We start from the raw sequence: 18,403 nt of genomic DNA, 5'->3' as shown, positions 1-18,403 counted from the left end.
GTTAGGGAGTGATCTAATCTCATACTTTTACATGTACCTGTCCAGTTTTCCCAGCACCACTTATTGAAGAGGCTGTCCTTTCTCCACTGTACATTCCTGCCACCTTTATCAAAGATAAGGTGACCATATGTGCGTGGGTTTATCTCTGGGCTTTCTATCCTGTTCCATTGATCTATCTTTCTGTTTTTGTGCCAGTACCATACTGTGTTGATTACTGTAGCTTTGTAGTATAGTCTGAAGTCAGGGAGCCTGATGCCTCCGGCTCCGTTTTTCAGTCTCAAGATTGCTTTGGCTATTCGGGGTCTTTTGTGTTTCCATACAAATTGTGAAATTTTTTGTTCTAGTTCTGTGAAAAATGCCAGTGGTAGTTTGATAGGGATTGCATTGAACCTGTAGATTGCTTTGGGTAGTAGAGTCATTTTCACAATGTTGATTCTTGCAATCCAAGAACATGGTATATCTCTCCATCTATTTGTATCATCTTTGATTTCTTTCATCAGTGTCTTATAATTTTCTGCATACAGGTCTTTGTCTCCTTAGGTAGGTTTATTCCTAGATATTTTATTCTTTTTGTTGCAGTGGTAAATGGGAGTGTTTTCTTGATTTGACTTTCAGATTTTTCATCATTAGTGTATAGGAATGCAAGAGATTTCTGTGCATTAATTTTGTATCCTGCCACTTTACCAAATTCATTGATTAGCTCTAGTAGTTTTCTGGTAGCATCTTTAAGATTCTCTATGTATAGCATCATGTCATCTGCAAACAGTGACAGCTTTACTTCTTTATTCCCAATTTGGATTCCTTTTATTTCCTTTTCTTCTCTGATTGCTGTCACTAAAACTTCTAGAACTGTATTGAATAAGAGTGGTGAGAGTGGGCAACCTTGTTTTGTTCCTGATCTTAGTGGAAATGCTTTCAGTTTCTCACCTTTGAGGACGATGTTGGCTGTGGGTTTGTCATATATGGCCTTTATTATGTTGAGGAAAGTTCCCTCTATGCCTACTTTCTGTAGGGTTTTTATCATAAATGGGTGTTGAATGTTGTCAAAAGCTTTCTCTGCATCTGTTGATTTGCGTCTTCTCCCTTTTTTTCTTGATGAGTCTGGCGAATGGTTTATCAATTTTGTTTATCTTCTCAAAGAACCAGCTTTTAGTTTTATTGATCTTTGCTATCGTTTCCTTCATTTCTTTTTCATTTATTTCTGATCTGATCTTTATGATTTCTTTTCTTCTGCTAACTTTGGGGTTTTTTTGTTCTTCTTTCTCTAATCGCTTTAGGTGCAAGGTTAGGTTGTTTATTCGAGATGTTTTCTGTTTCTTAAGGCAGGATTGTATTGCTATAAACTTCCCTCTTAGAACTGCTTTTGTTGTATCCCATAGGTTTTGGGTCGTCGTGTCTCCATTGTCATTTGTTTCTAGGTATTTTTTTATTTCCTCTTTGATTTCTTCAGTGATCACTTTGTTATTAAGTAGTGTATTGTTTAGCCTCCACGTGTTTGTACTTTTTACAGATCTTTTCCTGTAATTGATATCTAGTCTCATAGCATTGTGGTCGGAAAAGATACTTGATACAATTTCAGTTTTCCTAAATTTACCAAGGCTTGATTTGTGACCCAAGATGTGATCTATCCTGGAGAATGTTCCATGAGCACTTGAGAAAAATGTGTATTCTGTTGTTTTTGGGTGGAATGTCCTATAAATATCAATTAAGTCCATCTTGTTTAATGTATCATTTAAAGCTTGTGTTTCCTTATTTATTTTCATTTGGGACAATCTGTGCATTGGTGAAAGTGGGGTGTTAAAGTCTCCTACTATAAATGTGTTACTGTCAGTTTCCCCTTTTCTGGCTGTTAGTATTTGCCTTATGTATTGAGGTGCTCCTATGTTGGGTGCATAAATATTTACAATTGTTACATCTTCTTCTTGGATCGATCCCTTGATCATTATGTAGTGTCCTTCTTTGTCTCTTCTAATAGTCTTTATTTTAAAGTCCATTTTGTCTGATATGAGAGTTGCTACTCCACCTTTCTTTTGGTCTGCACTTGCATGGAATATCTTTTTCCATTCCCTTACTTTCAGTCTGTATGTGTCTCTAGGTCTGAAGTGGGTCTCCTGTAGACCGCATATATATGGGTGTTGTTTTTGTATCCATTCAGCCAATCTGTGTCTTTTGGTGGGAGCATTTAGTCCATTTAAATTTAAGGTAATTATTGATATGTATGTTCCTATTCCCATTTTCTTAATTGTTTTGGGTTCGTTATTGTAGGTCTTTTCCTTCTTTTGTGTTTCTTGCCTAGAGAAGTTCCTTCAGCATTTGTTGTAAAGCTGGTTTGGTGGTGCTGAACTCTCTCAGCTTTTGCTTGTCTGTAAAGATTTTAATTTCTCCATCAAATCTGACTGAGATCCTTGCTGGGTAGAGCAATCTTGGTTGCAGTTTTTTCTCCTTCATCACTTTAAATATGTCCTGCCAGTCCCTTCTGGCTTGCAGAGTTTCTTCTGAAAGATCAGCTGTTAACCTTATGGGGATTCCCTTGTGTGTTATTTTTTGTTGTTTCCTTGCTGCTTTTAATATGCTTTCTTTGTATTTAATTTTTGACAGTTTGATTAATATGCCTGGCAGTGGCGGGCGTATTTCTCCTTGGATTTATCCTGTATGGGACTCTCTGTGCTTCCTGGACTTGATTAACTATTTCCTTTCCCATATTAGGGAAGTTTTCAACTATAATCTCTTCAAATATTTTCTCAGTTCCTTTCTTTTTCTCTTCTTCTTGAACCCCTATAATTCGAATGTTTGTGCGTTTAATGTTGTCCCAGAGGTCTCTGAGACTGTCCTCAGTTCTTTTCATTCTTTTTTCTTTATTCTGCTCTGCAGTAGTTATTTCCACTATTTTATCTTCCAGGTCACTTATCCATTCTTCTGCCTCAGTTATTCTTCTATTGATCCCATCTAGGGTATTTTTAATTTCATTTATTGTGTTGTTCATCATTGTTTGTTTCATCTTTAGTTCTTCTAGGTCCTTGTTAAATGTTTCTTGCATTTTGTTTATTCTATATCCAAGATTTTGGATCATATTTACTATCATTATTCTGAATTCTTTTTCAGGTACAGTGCTTATTTCCTCTTCATTTGTTAGGTCTGGTGGGTCTTTATCTTGCTCCTTCATCTGCTGTGTGTTTCTCTGTCTTCTCATTTTGCTTATCTTACTGTGTATGTGGTCTTCGTTTTGCAGGTCACAGGTTCGTAGTTCCCGTTGTTTTTGGTGTCTGTCCCCAGTGGCTAAGGGTGGTTCAGTGGGTTGTGTAGGGTTCGTGGTGGAAGGGACTAGTGCCTGTGTTCTGGTGGATGAGGCTGGGTCTTGTCTTTCTGGTGGGCAGGTCCACGTCTGGTGGTGTGTTTTGGGGTGTCTTTGGCCTTATTATGATTTTAGACAGCCTCTCTGCCAATCGGTGGGGTTGTGTTCCTGTGTTACTAGTTGTTTGGCATAGGGTGTCCAGCACTGTAGCTTGCTGGTCGTTGAGTGAAGCTGGGTGCTGGTGTTAAGATGGAGATCTCTGGGAGATTTTCACCGTTTGATATTATGTGGAGCTGGGAGGTCTCTTGTGGACCAGTGTCCTGAAGTTGGCTGTCCCACCTCAGAGACACAGCAGTGACTCCTGGCTGCAGCACCAAGATCGTTTTATCCACACGGCTCAGAATAAAAGGCAGAAAAAGTAGAAAGAATTAGTAGAAGTAGAAAGAAAGAAGGAAGGAAGAAAGGAAAGAAGGAAAGAAAAGAAAGAAAGGTGGGAGGGAGAGAGGGAGGGAGGGAGGAAGGAGGGAAGGAAGGAAAAAAGAAAGAAGATAAAGGAAAATAAAATAAAGTAAGATAAAATTTAATGAAGTTATTAAAATGAAAAATAATTATTAAGAAAATATAAAACAGATGGATAGAACCATTTGCTTCCACAAATGGTGGAAGCAAAGCTATACAGACAAAATCTCACACAGAAGCATACACATACACACTCACAAAAAGAGGAAAAGGGGAAAAAATCATAAATCTTCCTCTCAGAGTCCACCTCCTTAATTTGGGATGATTCGTTGTCTATTCAGGTATTCCACAGATGCAGGTACATCAAGTTGATTGTGGAGCTTTAATCCGCTGCTTCTGAGGCTGCTGGGACAGGTTTCCCTTTCTCTTCTTTGTTCTCACAGCTCCCAGGGGCTCAGCTTTGGATTTGGCCCCGCCTCTGCGTGTAGGTCGCCGGAGGGCGTCTCTTCGTCGCACAGACAGGACGGGGTTAAAGGGGCCACTGATTCTCGGGCTCTGGCTCACTCAAGCCAGCGGGAGGGAGGGGCACGGAGTGCGGGGCGGGCCTGCGCGGCAGAGGCCGGCGTGACGTTGCACCAGCCTGAGGTGCGCCGTGCGTTCTCCCGTAGGAGTTGACCCTGGATCCTGGGACCCTGGCAGTGGCGGGCTGCACAGGCTCCCAGTAGGGGACGTGTGGAGAGTGACCTGTGCTCGCACACAGGCTTCTTGGTGGCGGCAGCAGCAGCCTTAGCGTCTCATGCCCGTCTCTGGGGTCCGCGCTTTTAGCTGCGGCTCGCGCCCGTCTCTGGAGCTCCTTTAAGCAGGGCTGTTAATCCCCTCTCCTCGCGCACCAGGAAGCAAAGAGGGAAGAAAAAGTCTGTTGCTTCTTCGGCAGGTGCAGACTTTTCCCCGGACTCCCTCCCGGCTAGCCGTGGCGCACTAACCCCTGCAGGCTGTGTTCACGCCGCCAACCCCAGTCCTCTCCCAGCGCTCCGACCAAAGCCCGAGCCTCAGCTCCCAGCCCTGCCCGCCCCGGCGAGTGAGCAGACAAGCGTCGCGGCCTGGTGAGTACCGGTCGGCCCTGATCCTCTGTGCGGGAATCTCTCCGCTTTGCCCCCCGCACCCCTGTAGCTGTGCTTTCCTCCGCGGCTCCAAAGCTCCTCCCTCCGCCACCCGCAGTCTCCACCCGCAAAGGGGCTTCCTAGTGTGTGGAAACCTTTCCTCTTTCACAGCTCCCTCCCACTGGTGCAGGCACCGTCCCTATTCTTTTGTCTCTGTTCTTTCTTTTTTCTTTTGCCCTACCCAGATACGTGGGGGGTTTCTTGCCTTTTGGGAGGTCTGAGGTCTTCTGCCAGCGTTCAGTAGGTGTTCTATAGGAGTTGTCCCACGTTTAGATGTATTTCTGGTGTATCTGTGGGGAGGAAGTTGATCTCTGCGTCTTACTCTTCCGCCATCTTCCCCTCGTCTTCTAAATTTATTATTAATAATTTTTTTGTTTTGTCTTTTAAAGAATGACTTCACTTTTCCAACAATGTAACATGTATTCTTCTAATTTTATATTTCATTATGTTTATACCCTTGATCCATGTGAAGTTTGTTAATATTGTGAGGGAGTTAACTTGTTTTCTCCAAATGTGGCCAACTGTCTCAACACTGTTTTTTTTTTAGAACAGAGACTCCTACTGATAAGAAACGGCATCTCTATCGTATATTTACCTACATACAGCGACCAGTCTCTGGGCTCTATACTGTTCTTCTGATGTATTTAGTCATTGCTATGTAAGTACTCTATAGTACTCACCGGTATGTTATAAAATGTTTTTAGAAGTCTTTTTTTTCTATAACATTTCCATTATTGTACATCTTATCTTCCAAATGCATCCTACTTTTTGGATTTGCACTGGAATTGTAATAATGCTGGGGCAGGAACTGATGTATAATACTGGGCTTTCCTTTTCTAGGTTCATGTCATGCCTCCCCTTTTCCAGGTCTTTTGTATCTTTTCGTAAAACTTTGCAGTTTCTTCACAAACGTCTTTCACACTTCATGTTAGGTGTAATCCTACCTTATAATCATTATTGGTTATTGTAAATGGGGATTGAAAAAAATTGGTTATTAGTGTGAATGGAAGTTATTGATTTTTGTATGTTGCAGCCATCTGACTGAGCTTTTTTACTCATTACAAGAGCTGGTTGGTAGATTCATCTGGGCTTTCCCTATAGATGGTCAAATTGGCTGAAAATGTTTTACCCCTTCTATTCCACTAGTGATGCCTAAATTCTTAGAATGGGTAGTGGGCCTACTTAGTTTGTTCTGATTTTAATTCTTTTAATATCTCACCATGAAGTAAGATGTATCACAGTGGGATTGTATCCAATAACTTCAAATAACTTTGGGACATTTACTTTGCCTAGAGGTTTTACTTTTCCTTCAGGTTTTCTCATGAATGTGGGCTGAAACTTATCCTATGCAAATTTATCAAACAGCATCTACTAAGTTAATCATGTTTTTTTTACTTTGCTAATATAATTAGTAGCATACGTTTTTCTAATCACTCATTTTGTTTCTGGTATACTTTAAAAATTGTATAGTATTGTATTTACTATAATATTTCATGTAGTTTATTACCTGGGTTTTAAGTATTATACTTGCATTGCTTATCAACTATTAACAATCTATTAAAACCATGATTATTCTAATGCAAAAAGTATAACCTTGTTAAGCCAGGCAGAAGTCCACATTATTCTCATGCATGTTTTTGGAGAAGTGGGGATGAGCAGTGGTAGCATAATTTAGGACTCACTTAGATTTGGCCTGTATTTGCCATGGAGCTGTCAGAAAACCTTAAGCAGGACAAACCCCTCCTGGCTTCAAACTGAAAATCTAGAAAATGGGTCATTGAGAGGATAAATGTTAACAGGCTGGGAACAGTGTCAACTACTGTATAAACGTTGGAAATTATTAAATTGCACGTCAGGTAATTTTATATTTAACAGCAATTATGAATGAAGATACAATATAAACACATGAAAATCTCCAAAGCCATGTAAAACCCGAAGGCATTAAAATTTATTAAATGATGCAATAACAACAGAATTCTTTATTTACAATAGCATTATTTAACATCAAATAAGCAAATAGCATCAGCAAAGCAATATTAACTTGCATAAATGTATTTAAAATTTCTCTGAATATATCTACCTTTTGCATAAACTGCTCACACTAGAAATACAAACATCAATGCAGGTGAACAAAGTGATGTTTGGAGTCAACTCCATTTTGAAAATAAATCACAACCTGAAACACTGTAAGCTTTCTCCTGAAGAACCATAGTTAATATATTGCTTAATTTTACCCTTGTATAATCTTTTCATATACACACATCTCAGATGCAACTTCATGAGGAACTGTACAAATAAAACCCACAAATGGCATAAGAAAAAGAAAAGACAGTTAAATGTTTGAAGAAATGTATCATCATCACCATTCGACAACATAAAGGTTAAGTGATGATGCACTTATTCAAAAAATTGTACACAGTTCACTATACAAATATAATACATTGGACAGCTATGTAGGAATATACAAGACTTAAAAACAGATCTAAGGCATTATGCTAGATTTTAGCATTTTGAGGTTCTTGCACATAGCTTTTACCTGTAGTAAGAAACTTAAAAGATTTCGTTTTAGTCTATAAAGAAACACCAGGGAGAAAATTCTAATTAAAATCGAAGCCACTACAGTAATTTTCTTTTGTGCAGAGAATGCTTTGCTCTTAGGCAGCATACTACCATACAAATACTAGAAAATTTTAAATTCACACCAACAATTAATGGCTTAAGTTGCATTTCAAAATTGATTGTGTATCTTTGGGTTCTGCAAGGGGATCTGTGCCACCCATTTCAGGTGTTAAGCCCATAGGAACTCCGTTTTTAAACACATTAAAAACTGCATTATATAAACTGCAAAAACATTGCTTTCAATTGTTACAGGCCGTAAGAGATACATGTGGGAGGGGGCATTTTCTTCTTCGAGTTCAACGAATTCATTGCAGGAAAACAGCTCACTTCACTTTTTCAACTTACCACATCACATGAACACGTAGATGAGCTTCACAACCAAGTTAATGTATGTATGTATGTATACTTTTCACATTATGTGTTTTTCACATTTAGTAATATAAGTAAAACACTGATTATTTGTTCTATTAAACGAAAACCAAGTACTCAGTCTAACAAGTTTATTGTATACAGCATGAGAAATACTGATCATGGAGGGATTGATTTGGCTTTTGCTTCTATCATGATCAATGTGATCAGAGGATTCCTTCACTGACTTTTCTTCTCTTAATTAGGTGTAAATCCACGACCTGATCTGAGCCGTAGGAGAACTGATCATCTCTTTTCCTTCAAAACGGTAACGATCATGAATTATTCCAAATTACCAGTATCACAGGTTTGCAGATTTGTCTGAATGGGGACCGACAGTAGAACACAGTGGGCGGAGGAATAAACAAGAAAAGGTACACCGGTATTTTTGGACAGTGTTCTAGTGAAAAGGGACTTAAAACTCAAAACAAACAAATCCAGCTTAAACTCCATTTCTCTGCTGTGCTGTGTGAAGTTAAAGTCATTCTAATTCACGCGTTTCTAAAGATCGACTTGGAACTGGTCACGTTACACCGTGTATGACATAAGCCTTGTGGTGCCGGTGAGGACACGGAGTTCAGGGCCAACATCTGCCCGTGTTTTTCTGTCACAGTTGGGCGACCCAATGGTTCGGTTGAGAAAAGCAGAGCCTTTCAAGAGGGACGTGTGAACTGGTGGCCCCAAGAAGTGCTGTCCCTCGGCCACCTCCCTGTAGTGAGACCCCCTCAAGTGGAAAAAAGTAGCGAAATGCAAATTTTCCGAAAGTTTCTTTAGTATGGGGCCACACTTTCAGACTGCTTACCATTCATCCTTGGGCTATATCTCTTTCTATACTCCCACAATCTGTACATATAGAGAGAGACATCCGTATAAATAGGGGTAGTCTGTATATTTTTCACCCTGCCACAAATAAGGACTCAAATTTCAAGGAAAAACCTCTCTGTTCCTAAAAAGCCTGGCTAATGAGATATAAAATGCTTTGCTTTTTAGACATCAAAAAGACATCATTCTGAAATTTAGGTAAGAAAGTATGTGTATTAGGGGTTGGGGAGAAATTGCTCAAAAAAGGTCACCAGTTTCTTGGTATTACAGTTGTCTGGAACTGATGCCAATTAAGAGAAGATTGTCCCCCACCAGAGTGGGCAAGAGAAACAGCCAGAAAAGTGGCCTGCTTAGTAACGCGCAGTCTTCCTAAGGTTCATTACGAAAGAATATAAACATACAAAAATCAAGAATCGGTTTCTATAGCGGCTGCATATCACATAGATTAGATAAGTGACTTGTGAGCAGAATCACAAGGTTTAGAAAATAAAAAGTCTTAAGTCTACAAATTAGGTCTAATCGAGGCCGTGACAGCCTTTACAAAACACCTTTAGGAGACATTGCTATGAAGATATCTAATTTTAATACTGAAGTACCTCATTTTGGAGTCAATTCCACAATATGTATACCTCACAAAAATTATACAATTAAAACACTTAAGTTCTCAACTTAAATTATTGCTTGTTTACATATAAATTGGATTTTATGTACCTTACAAAACTTCGGCTTAGTCAGCACTGCTAAAAAACAAAATAAAAAACACATGGTGGAGGTGAAATCTGTCGTGATGTCTGCTGTCAATTTTAAGCACACTATTATTTTCTCCTGTTTGGTGGACCAGTGTTGCTGGGGAAGAGAATGAATATGCTTTCAAAGCAGGTGTCCGAAGTCTGATGGGTATCAAGTCCTAACTTTGCTCCTCTCCTTGCCAGTAAATGCCTTTTTCTGAAATTTAAGAGTTAGCAATTGGTAAGTGGCTGGCAAAACACGTAAGGAAACAATATAGGGCTTACCTGGTTTCTGTTGCTTTTATTTTAAAAAAAAAAAAAAAAAAGACATGAGAGTGGGGAGAACAGGGGAAGGCGGAGGGGAAGGGAAGAGGCGGGGCCAGATTCAAGAGGAGGTGCTGATTCAGGCTGTCTGATTGATCTAAGCGAATCTGGAAATGAAAACTATTTCTTCTTGAGTCATGATTTGGGTGAACTAGTTTGGTTTGAATCAGAAAAAAAAAAAAAAGAGGAAAAAGTACTTGTTACTGTTAACAGCCCTCCCACAGGCTCCTTTTCATCTGTTCAGTAACTGGAAACGCTTTCCAACATGGTCTTGAGAGCTTTCTACAAAGATACAACTACGATTTCTTGGTCTTCACTTCTTGGGTGTCTCTCTGTACATAGGGTGCGGTCCATGGTGTCTCCCCTGCTTTTATCCCAAATGAAGGCTTAGCTTAAAACATCTGTTGTTTGATATATATATATTTTTAAATTCTTTTCTTCCCCCCAGAAGAAATCTTACTCTTTTGGGCTGGACTGGTTAGCCAGGGAAAACAAAGCAAGAAACCAGTGTCTGGAACCAGACAGGAACAGAACAAGAGCATGGGTGTTTTCCTTAAATACATACACTTAGATACATTCAATCTGACACGGGTATGAAGTCTGCCTGTCAACATTTACTTTGCAGGAGAGATCTAAGTTGCACTAAGGTGAATGCAGTGAACAGACTGACAGTTGTCCGGACGCGAGCTGCAGACCGTCTATCAACACAAGAGGCAGCTCCTCCTGCAGCAGCCGAGGGGACTCCACCGGGGCAGCGGGGCCCAGGCCCGTCTGCGCATCTTGCTCTGGCGGGACTGGATGGCAGGTCGGTTGGGTCAAAACAAATAGACGCAGCTCTCCAGACTGGTAAGCATCTTGAGCAAGTGAGCCCAGTCAGCTGAAGAAAGAAGCAACCAGCTACCTTCAGCGTCAGCAGTATTTCTGTAGGAAAACAGAGAGGGGGTGGTGTCATGGTGTGGAATTTCTGTAAGATCATCATGAGGCCCATCACAAAGACATCAGACCACGTGGCCGGTTTAAATAATACCAATCACAAGGGCTGCATCCGGATGAGTTACGCTTGATTTTTTTTAAAATTAATTAATTAATTTTATTTTTTACGCTTGATTTTGATGCAGATGAGCAGATGGCATTGATCCTAACTGAACGCAGAGTGGTTCCCACAGCCGGCAGATCCTGCACGCGACTCCGAAGGCACAGGCTGCAACGGATTTCCCATCCCTCCTTCTCAGTGACTGCTGCTCTCTTACCAGTGACACCTGCCTCCGCAACAGAGATCACTGAGGTACCTGTGAGATACCCAGCTGCTGGACTGCCTGCTCTTTGACAGTGTCCAATCCAGAAGGGGTCACTGTTTTCTTCATCTCTCCTCACACCATCCAGTACAAACCCACTTCCTAAAAACGTCCCCTCTTGACTCTCCCTTACTGCCACACTCCCATGGAGAACGACAGGCTTCTCCCCAGCTTCTGCAGGCTAAATCAACTGGGGTTTTTGTCATCATCACCGTCATCGTCATTATCATCAACTCAAAGCTGATTTGAGTTAGTGTTCAATTTCCAAAACACTAGATAATAGAATTACAACTGTACTTTCTTTATACGTGTCACGTGGCTGAGCAGTAAACTTTAATATACTGAAATACATGTGTAGTAACAGTACGATTAAGTCCTTATAAAAGGAAGAATCTTTTGGTTAGATAAAATAACTGCCCTTCTCTAGGTTTTGGTAAATCCGTGGTTGTATATTCTAGCTCTGCTTAAAGCAAGATCCAATTTTAATCTCCATTCCAGGATAAATGGAACACGATTCAATGTATAATGGATCACAGTGGTTTCTAGTTCAAATAGAACCTGATCACCAATAAAAGTTCTGAGAACAGCTCTTCGCTTCACAGCAGCAGCAGGGTATGTTACAGAGGCAGGACGAACACGACGGAAGCCTCCCTGTGCGCACACCGGGAGCACGGTGACAAATGCAGAGTGATTTCCAGGTATTGTTCGTGAATTAGGAGGGATACACTGCACATATTATTCTCTAAACTTTAGAGTCTAAAGGAAACCACCAGCGTGTCTGTGACAGACTGTTCGCTGGCTTTAACATTCAGCATAACCAATAGATGGAGAAGCCAGATTCAAGAGGGGGACTGGAAAAAAGCAGGAAGTGAGAGGTGTGTAAATGGCCCGGGCTAGACGGTGACAGAGAGACTCCTCACCACGGATCCGAAAGGCACTTGGATGGAGAGAACACCCTATGTTTACCTAAAGTTGCCTTTTGTGACCTTAGTGCTCATCTTTCCAATTCAGGTTTCTTCAGCCCCCCCGCCGGCACCCCGACGTGTGTGAACATCTGGTTCCGCTGGCCGCCTGCCTGCATCTCTCCACCCTGTGCTGCGCCAGTCGAGCCCACCTGGCAGGGCTGGGCCCCTCCTGTGCTGCTGCTCGGGGTGGTCCCCCTCTTGGCCTCCGATATATTCCACCACTGCTAGCTGTGTGACCTGGGGTAAAGTGCCCAGTCTTCAGAGATTCAGTCTCCCTGTCTAAACATGCGGGGGAGGCCTAAATATCTACCACGGGCCCGCACGGTCCGTGGTGCATCAGAGGCCAAAAGGTGCGTTCCCTCCCCTCACTCAGGGGGCTTCCTCCATGCTGAGATGAGGGCCCCCGCCCCTGCCCGAGGGAGGACTCTACTAAGTATGCAGCTGAGTCTTCACTGCCTGTCTCAGAGTATGTTTAAGTATCTTTTCCTTCCCTTTAGGACCTATAGAGAGAGAAAGGAATGGCCCCAAAGAATGAAGTAATATGTTCCTTTTTGGCCTGCATTTCCAGCGCTACCTGCATGAACCCTTGAAGAAGTCTCACAAGAGCCCTGGGCTGCCTTGGGAGAGGTTGGTGGTATATGGTGCAGGGCCGACAGCAGCCAGGGATCGGCCCGCCGGGGTTCACCTTCTGTGCTGCAGGACCTCGGGCGAGTCAGTAAACTCTCCGAACAGTGGATCCGCCATGCGCGCTGGGCTGTGGTTTCAGTGAGCTGCTCCAAATAAAGCTCTAAGCAGAGAATCAGGCCTGCACTAAACGCTCAATACAGGTGGGTGGTTTCTGCACCAGACCGTGGGCCACCCACGTGCTCCGCTTTACAGAAGGCGAGTCTTTCCTTCCTGGAGGTAACGTGGTGGCAGAAGAAAGGACCTAATACTAAGGCCGCTCACTTTCTGGGGCTCTCGGAAGACAGCAGCGCAAGGCTGGGCTGCCGGCTCTGCCCGGGGAAGTGCTTCCCAGGGCCTCATCCCGCCCCCGGCTGCGCTAGGTTACCCGGCAGTGGGGGGAGGGAGGCCCGGTCTCCTCGCGCGCGGGATCCGTGGAGCGAAATGCGAGCCTGGCCGCCTACACGCACTTCTTCCCCCCAGAGAGACACCACACGCTCAGAGGCTAAGCTCCCGGCACTTCTGGGTTAGAACGGGCTGTCCCCTGTGGGAGCCTAGTGGGCGCCGATGCCATCGTTCCTCTGGGAGGTGCCGTCCGGGTTTGAAGGCCCTGCTTCTGCGCACAGGCCGCCCCTGTGTGCAGGGCTGCAGCGGAGGGCAGGGCAGGGCAGGCCCCGCGGCCTTCCAGCCTCCATCGATGGCGCATTTAGAGTCTAGACCCTTGGTCAGTAATGCAATATACTCCATCTTCTGTTAGACCGACTACATCCGTACGTTAACCGTTCAGATGACGTGCACATCTGGGTTCGTACGCAAAACATCCAAGGGACTCCCCCCACCCTGCCCCCCAAAGCCTCGGCGCCACACCATGACCGTGACCGTGGTTCTTCAAACGAGACAAGCCACACACTGCGTCGTTAAAATCTGGATCAAATTTATGCTATTGGTTTTTGAACTTGAATGCTAATAATACTAACAAAATGATCCACGATCCACTGTTGTGTAGGAAATTCCACATCATCCCTACCTTTTTCTCCACTGAGAGAGGACTTCCGCTTTAGAAGAGAATTACCTGCTGCTCAGGACTGTAACTGCCCCACCTTCAGAGGGCCCGGTTCACCTGTGCCAGGTCGCTCAGGGCCCTCCTGGTCCCTCTGGCACACCTGCCGCCAGGCTCCCAACTCAGGTGGCTTCTAAGCACTGATTGTTCTACTGTTTCAAGATCTGGCTGAACACGGTAATATCACTCTTCTTCGAACAAGTGTTTAAGGTAATAAGCAAATGGTGGCCTAACTAAAATGAAATATAGAAAAACACTTAGAGTAAACTTAGACTTAATTAAGGGAGAGAAAGCAACTATAAGTTAGTTCCTCTCCATCCTTCTGAAAAGGCAGGCAGCATGATTCAGAAAAAGCAAAACTGATCAGCTTGCCCTCACACGACTAATTCCTTGCTACTTGATTTTCTGCTTGGCTATAATAGTTTCACTCCAGGGCAGAATTAGTGTTCTTAATTCACACACCACTATCAGCTCAGCTGAAATGAGCTTAGAGAAAAAATTATTCACACAAAAACCACTGTATGTCCGATAAAATTAGAAGACATTTAAAAAATATCACAAGTATTACACAACTCTCTTCAATCTGCAGGCGGACACATCTATGCCCATTTTAGTCTACAGAACGTCACATTCACTTTACTACCGCATTCATGGCTTGCTTCTCTGCTGTCTCTTACCCGTGGTGCGTCTCCCTCCTGCTTAATCATATCCATTCCAGGCAGCTGGCTTGGGAAAAGGCTGCCTCCTCTGAGAGCAGGATCGTTAACCTGAGGGCGGCAGGACAGCACAGGGGCTTTATTCAGTGAGACATCCAGAAGCGTATGGGAAATAACCACCCATTAACCTGCTTCTTTGGTTCTAGGAGTAGAATTATGGGGAGAAAGGACTACATAAAAACGGCCACTTCCCTTATCTATTCTTCCATGCATACGTTCTGGGGGGAGTGTGAAGGAACATGAAAATAAATCCTTATAATACACTCGCTGCCTTCACAATTAAAAAATTTTTTTTTGTATACTGTAGAGAAATTCAACAGAGATGGTAATATTAGAAACATTCTTATGCCTTAACATGTTCACTTTTTTGAGTGCAAATGAGATCAATGATTCCTGATGTCTGTTACTTTAGGCAAGTTATTGATTAGCAAGAGCAGGTGTGAATACCCCAAACGAGGCAGGATCTTGTGAATCTTTTCTAAGTGAACTATTCTTGGCATCTGTACATTTCTTTTACAAATTACACTTCCCCTAGAAAGCGAGGCAGGAGCTGCTGGCGGTCCACTCTGGTAGGAAGTTCAGCATCTACACTACATTTTCTCCACTGAAAAGATGAAAGTCTATTTTTCTTTATGTTTAATTTATACAAATAAGCATTTGGCCACCAGAGAAGTACAATCAGTTCAACCAGAGAAGTGCAAATTACTATTTCACCCACGCATAAAGCCTTCTTATGTTGCAAAGTGCTTTTATTTTCTCATGCATCACTTTGCATTTTTATTAATCTTCTTTTTACAGAATAATACACTGAGGCCTGGTAAAATTTAGTAAGTTTTCACACAGGTTGTCCTTTACCAACAGCAGGACTCAGCAGACCTTTCCCCATTCTCACAGTCACGGGCTAATGGAACTTTATGCTGCTGTCCATGACACTTGGTTGATTTGTTTAGACTTTCCATGCCTCAGTTTCTCCAAATTTGAAATAAGATTCAGGGTTCTTGCCCCATTAACACTTTGCCTGAACTAGTGAGGTGGCAGAATGCCCAGCATTTTGTGCCCTTTAAAAATAAGGTCTTTAATACAGTTTAAAAATTATTAACCAATATCTTTACCCATCATAGATTTCTGAATCCCAGGCTGGCTACCTACGCATCAAGTGCTTTGAGTCTCTTTGACACCAAGTGAAGCTGGCATGTACTTAGGGATGGCAGAATCATTTCAGTATTATTCAACACAAAACAGAATTATTAAAAAATATATACAGACCAAAAAAAAAAAAGTCATCGTATCCATATCCCAGAGATGACGGAGAGTAGTTTTTGGATACCCTGTGTCAGTCTCCTTGCACACGTGAACTATCATTTAAAGCTAACTGGATGGCAGGTAGTTTGGCCTTTGCTTTTCATCTGGTTTTATGTTTAGAGAAAAATCAGTTCTTAAAAATCCAAAAATAAAACTATTAAAAAAATACCTTTCACCACTCCATTTTAAGAGATTCATTTTATATATCGCCAAATCCCTCAAATAAGAGAAAAATTCAGAAGACAAGCAAGTTAAATATTTTAAAAGATCTTTGAGCAGTCAGGGATCCTTTCATGTTTATTTCGTCATTATCAAGTATTTCTGTTAATCACACCAACACAAGTGGTGGTAAGGTGAAAAAAACACTCTTCAAAATAAATGTGGGAGTTCATGGCATATGTTAAGCACATGGAAAGACACATTTAATGCAAAAATAGACAAGAAGTTACAATCAGAAGCCCGCGGGGGGCTTCTCCTTGGGGTGCTTACCTGCTCGGGACCCATGGAGGACAGCCCTGACGTAGGCACGGAGGTCACTGAGGTCATGCTGATCTGTCCAGTCATCTGGTTCATGTTGCTCATCCCACCTGTGTTGGTCGCCATGGATACATTGATGTTCATATTGTTATTGTACATGCTGGTGTTTGCTTGCTGTCCGAAGTGTGGAGGGGACTGCTGTGAAAACATGCTAGAAACACAGTGAAAGATGAAAATGTCAGAGCCCTCGGGCAAACAGGCAGGCAGTTTTGAGCACTGGTTTCTCAGGCATTTCCTTCAGAATGAATAAATCTAGGCTGAGAGAATCCGGGTGGGACACCAGGAGGTGGTGAGGTCAGAAACAGCGGGGGAAGAAGCCCTTGGCGAAGCTGCGGGGGCCACCGCGCTCTGTCCTTTTCCCCACATTCCCGTGAAGGTCTGGAGGGACACGTCCCACTGTCATGTCTGTACCAGGCAAGGCTTCTGTTTGCTTTTATTACCTGTACTGATAGAGGGTGGCTTCTAGGCCACCGCCTCCCACAGCGGTTTCTATCATCCATTGGTGGCGGTGCTACCTTCTCAGGGGAGCTCCTTTTACTCCCAAGGAAAAAACATTAAGCTAAGGTTTTCTAAATTCTGGTAACTTCTGCCCTAGGAAAAGTAGACTGGCTTACTTAGCAGTTTACTTGGTATTGCTTGCTTGGGCAAAGAAGAAAAATCCAGAAGAGAGACAGGTGGGCTATGGAAAGATTCCCTGGTGATCATTTCTATCGAAAAGACAGAGACACGCGGCATACCTGTTTGCGCCCATGCTCCCCTGCGCCCACCCGTTCATGTCCGAGGAGGCCTGGTAGGCTGGGTTTGCCTGGGACTGCTGCAGCATGGGGCTCTGCGTGTGCGCCAGCCGGGGCGACATCAGAGGGCTTTGGGGTGCGGTGGCCCCAGCAAAGCCTGGATCAGGCTGCTGACTTATTCCTTAAAAAACAGAACAAAGGAGACTGTTAGTTTTATCGTTGAGACGGGGGACAGAAGAGAACATTCAAATCAAATACACAAAGAAAATTACTATCAAATACCTGATCACATGCTGGTAAATTATATACATTTAAAAAAGATTCCAAGATGGAATAAAATGCATGAAGAAAATCTCTCCATACCTTGGTTCTCTATAGTAATTAGAGGCGTGCCTAAGAACGATATTAACCATCACGACTAGAGGTAGAGAGAGATACTATTCTCTCCCCATATCCCTTGCAAATCAAGAATGAGTCAAATGTGTATATTTCTCTTTGACCAGAAACAGTCTTTCAATGTTTATGCATCACTACAACTGGATTAAGTTGGATTAAGGTTTAGCTATATATAAAAAGCCAACACACTTGAATAATTTTTTATTAAATTAACCCAAGTTATTCTATGATGAGATAGATGCGTTTTTAAAAATAAGTGACTGTGAGAATTCTATGGCGGTCCAGTGGTTGGGACTCCGCACTTTCACTGCTGAGGGCCTGGGTTCGATCCCTCGTTGGGGAACTGGGATCTCACAAGCTGTGCAACATGGCCAAAAAATAAAAAAATTTTAGAAAGTAACTGCATTCATGATTAGCTTGTTGTGTATTTATGAAGGGCTCTACCATGCTTTTGCGCTATACAAGATTAGCAAGAATAAGAAAAACAAATTCCATGTAAGCTTCTTGCTCAGTGCAGAGGCAAATGGTGTTTACACTAAAAGGAGAGAAAGAACTTTTAGCAGTCTTTCCTAAATGATCAAAAAGGAAAGAGAGGAAGAGTTGGGAAACAAAGGAGCGGCTCCTTAGAAAATTTCAGGGATGACATTGAGGTAAGCCCATTTTTGCCTAGAAGATGTGTTAAACATGCATATTTAATTAATGCTTTAATGAGCTATAGAAGAAAAGCTTAAGATCACACAGGAAAAAGCTGCACATTATCTTTCTGTTTCTTTAAAGAAATAGGAGACATGAGGCTAAGCACCACAAAGACTTGGTAGTTGTTTCTAGAGAACTCTGGCGGAAGATCGGGAAAGTCATTTTGAATATTAACCTTGATGTAAGCCCTTTTATCAATAATTCAACTATTAATCGAATATGACATG

The 18,403-nt window shown here is 42.4% G+C and overlaps 1 protein-coding gene across 3 annotated transcripts in view; it reads right to left on the bottom strand.

Annotated features, from left to right (window-relative positions):
• Nucleotides 1-6,831: 6,831 nt before the first annotated feature.
• Nucleotides 6,832-18,403, bottom strand: part of NCOA2 (nuclear receptor coactivator 2) — a 271,625-nt gene continuing 260,053 nt past the window's right edge. For all 3 annotated transcript variants that reach the window (XM_082674475.1, XM_082674477.1, XM_082674476.1), the window contains 4 exons: nucleotides 17,088-17,265; nucleotides 16,303-16,501; nucleotides 14,473-14,562; nucleotides 6,832-10,733 (listed from right to left, as the gene is read on the bottom strand). In XM_082674475.1, the coding sequence (XP_082530601.1) occupies nucleotides 10,722-10,733; nucleotides 14,473-14,562; nucleotides 16,303-16,501; nucleotides 17,088-17,265 (479 nt within the window). In that variant the 3' untranslated portion in view covers nucleotides 6,832-10,721. The remainder of the gene's footprint in view (nucleotides 10,734-14,472; nucleotides 14,563-16,302; nucleotides 16,502-17,087; nucleotides 17,266-18,403) is intronic.

This window comes from Grampus griseus, assembly GCF_964374135.1.
Source record: "Grampus griseus genome assembly, chromosome: 17".
Classification (NCBI taxonomy): Eukaryota; Metazoa; Chordata; class Mammalia; order Artiodactyla; family Delphinidae; genus Grampus; species Grampus griseus.
The sequence above is the reverse complement of the archived record's forward strand: the minus strand, read 5'-3'. Positions and strand labels throughout refer to the sequence as shown.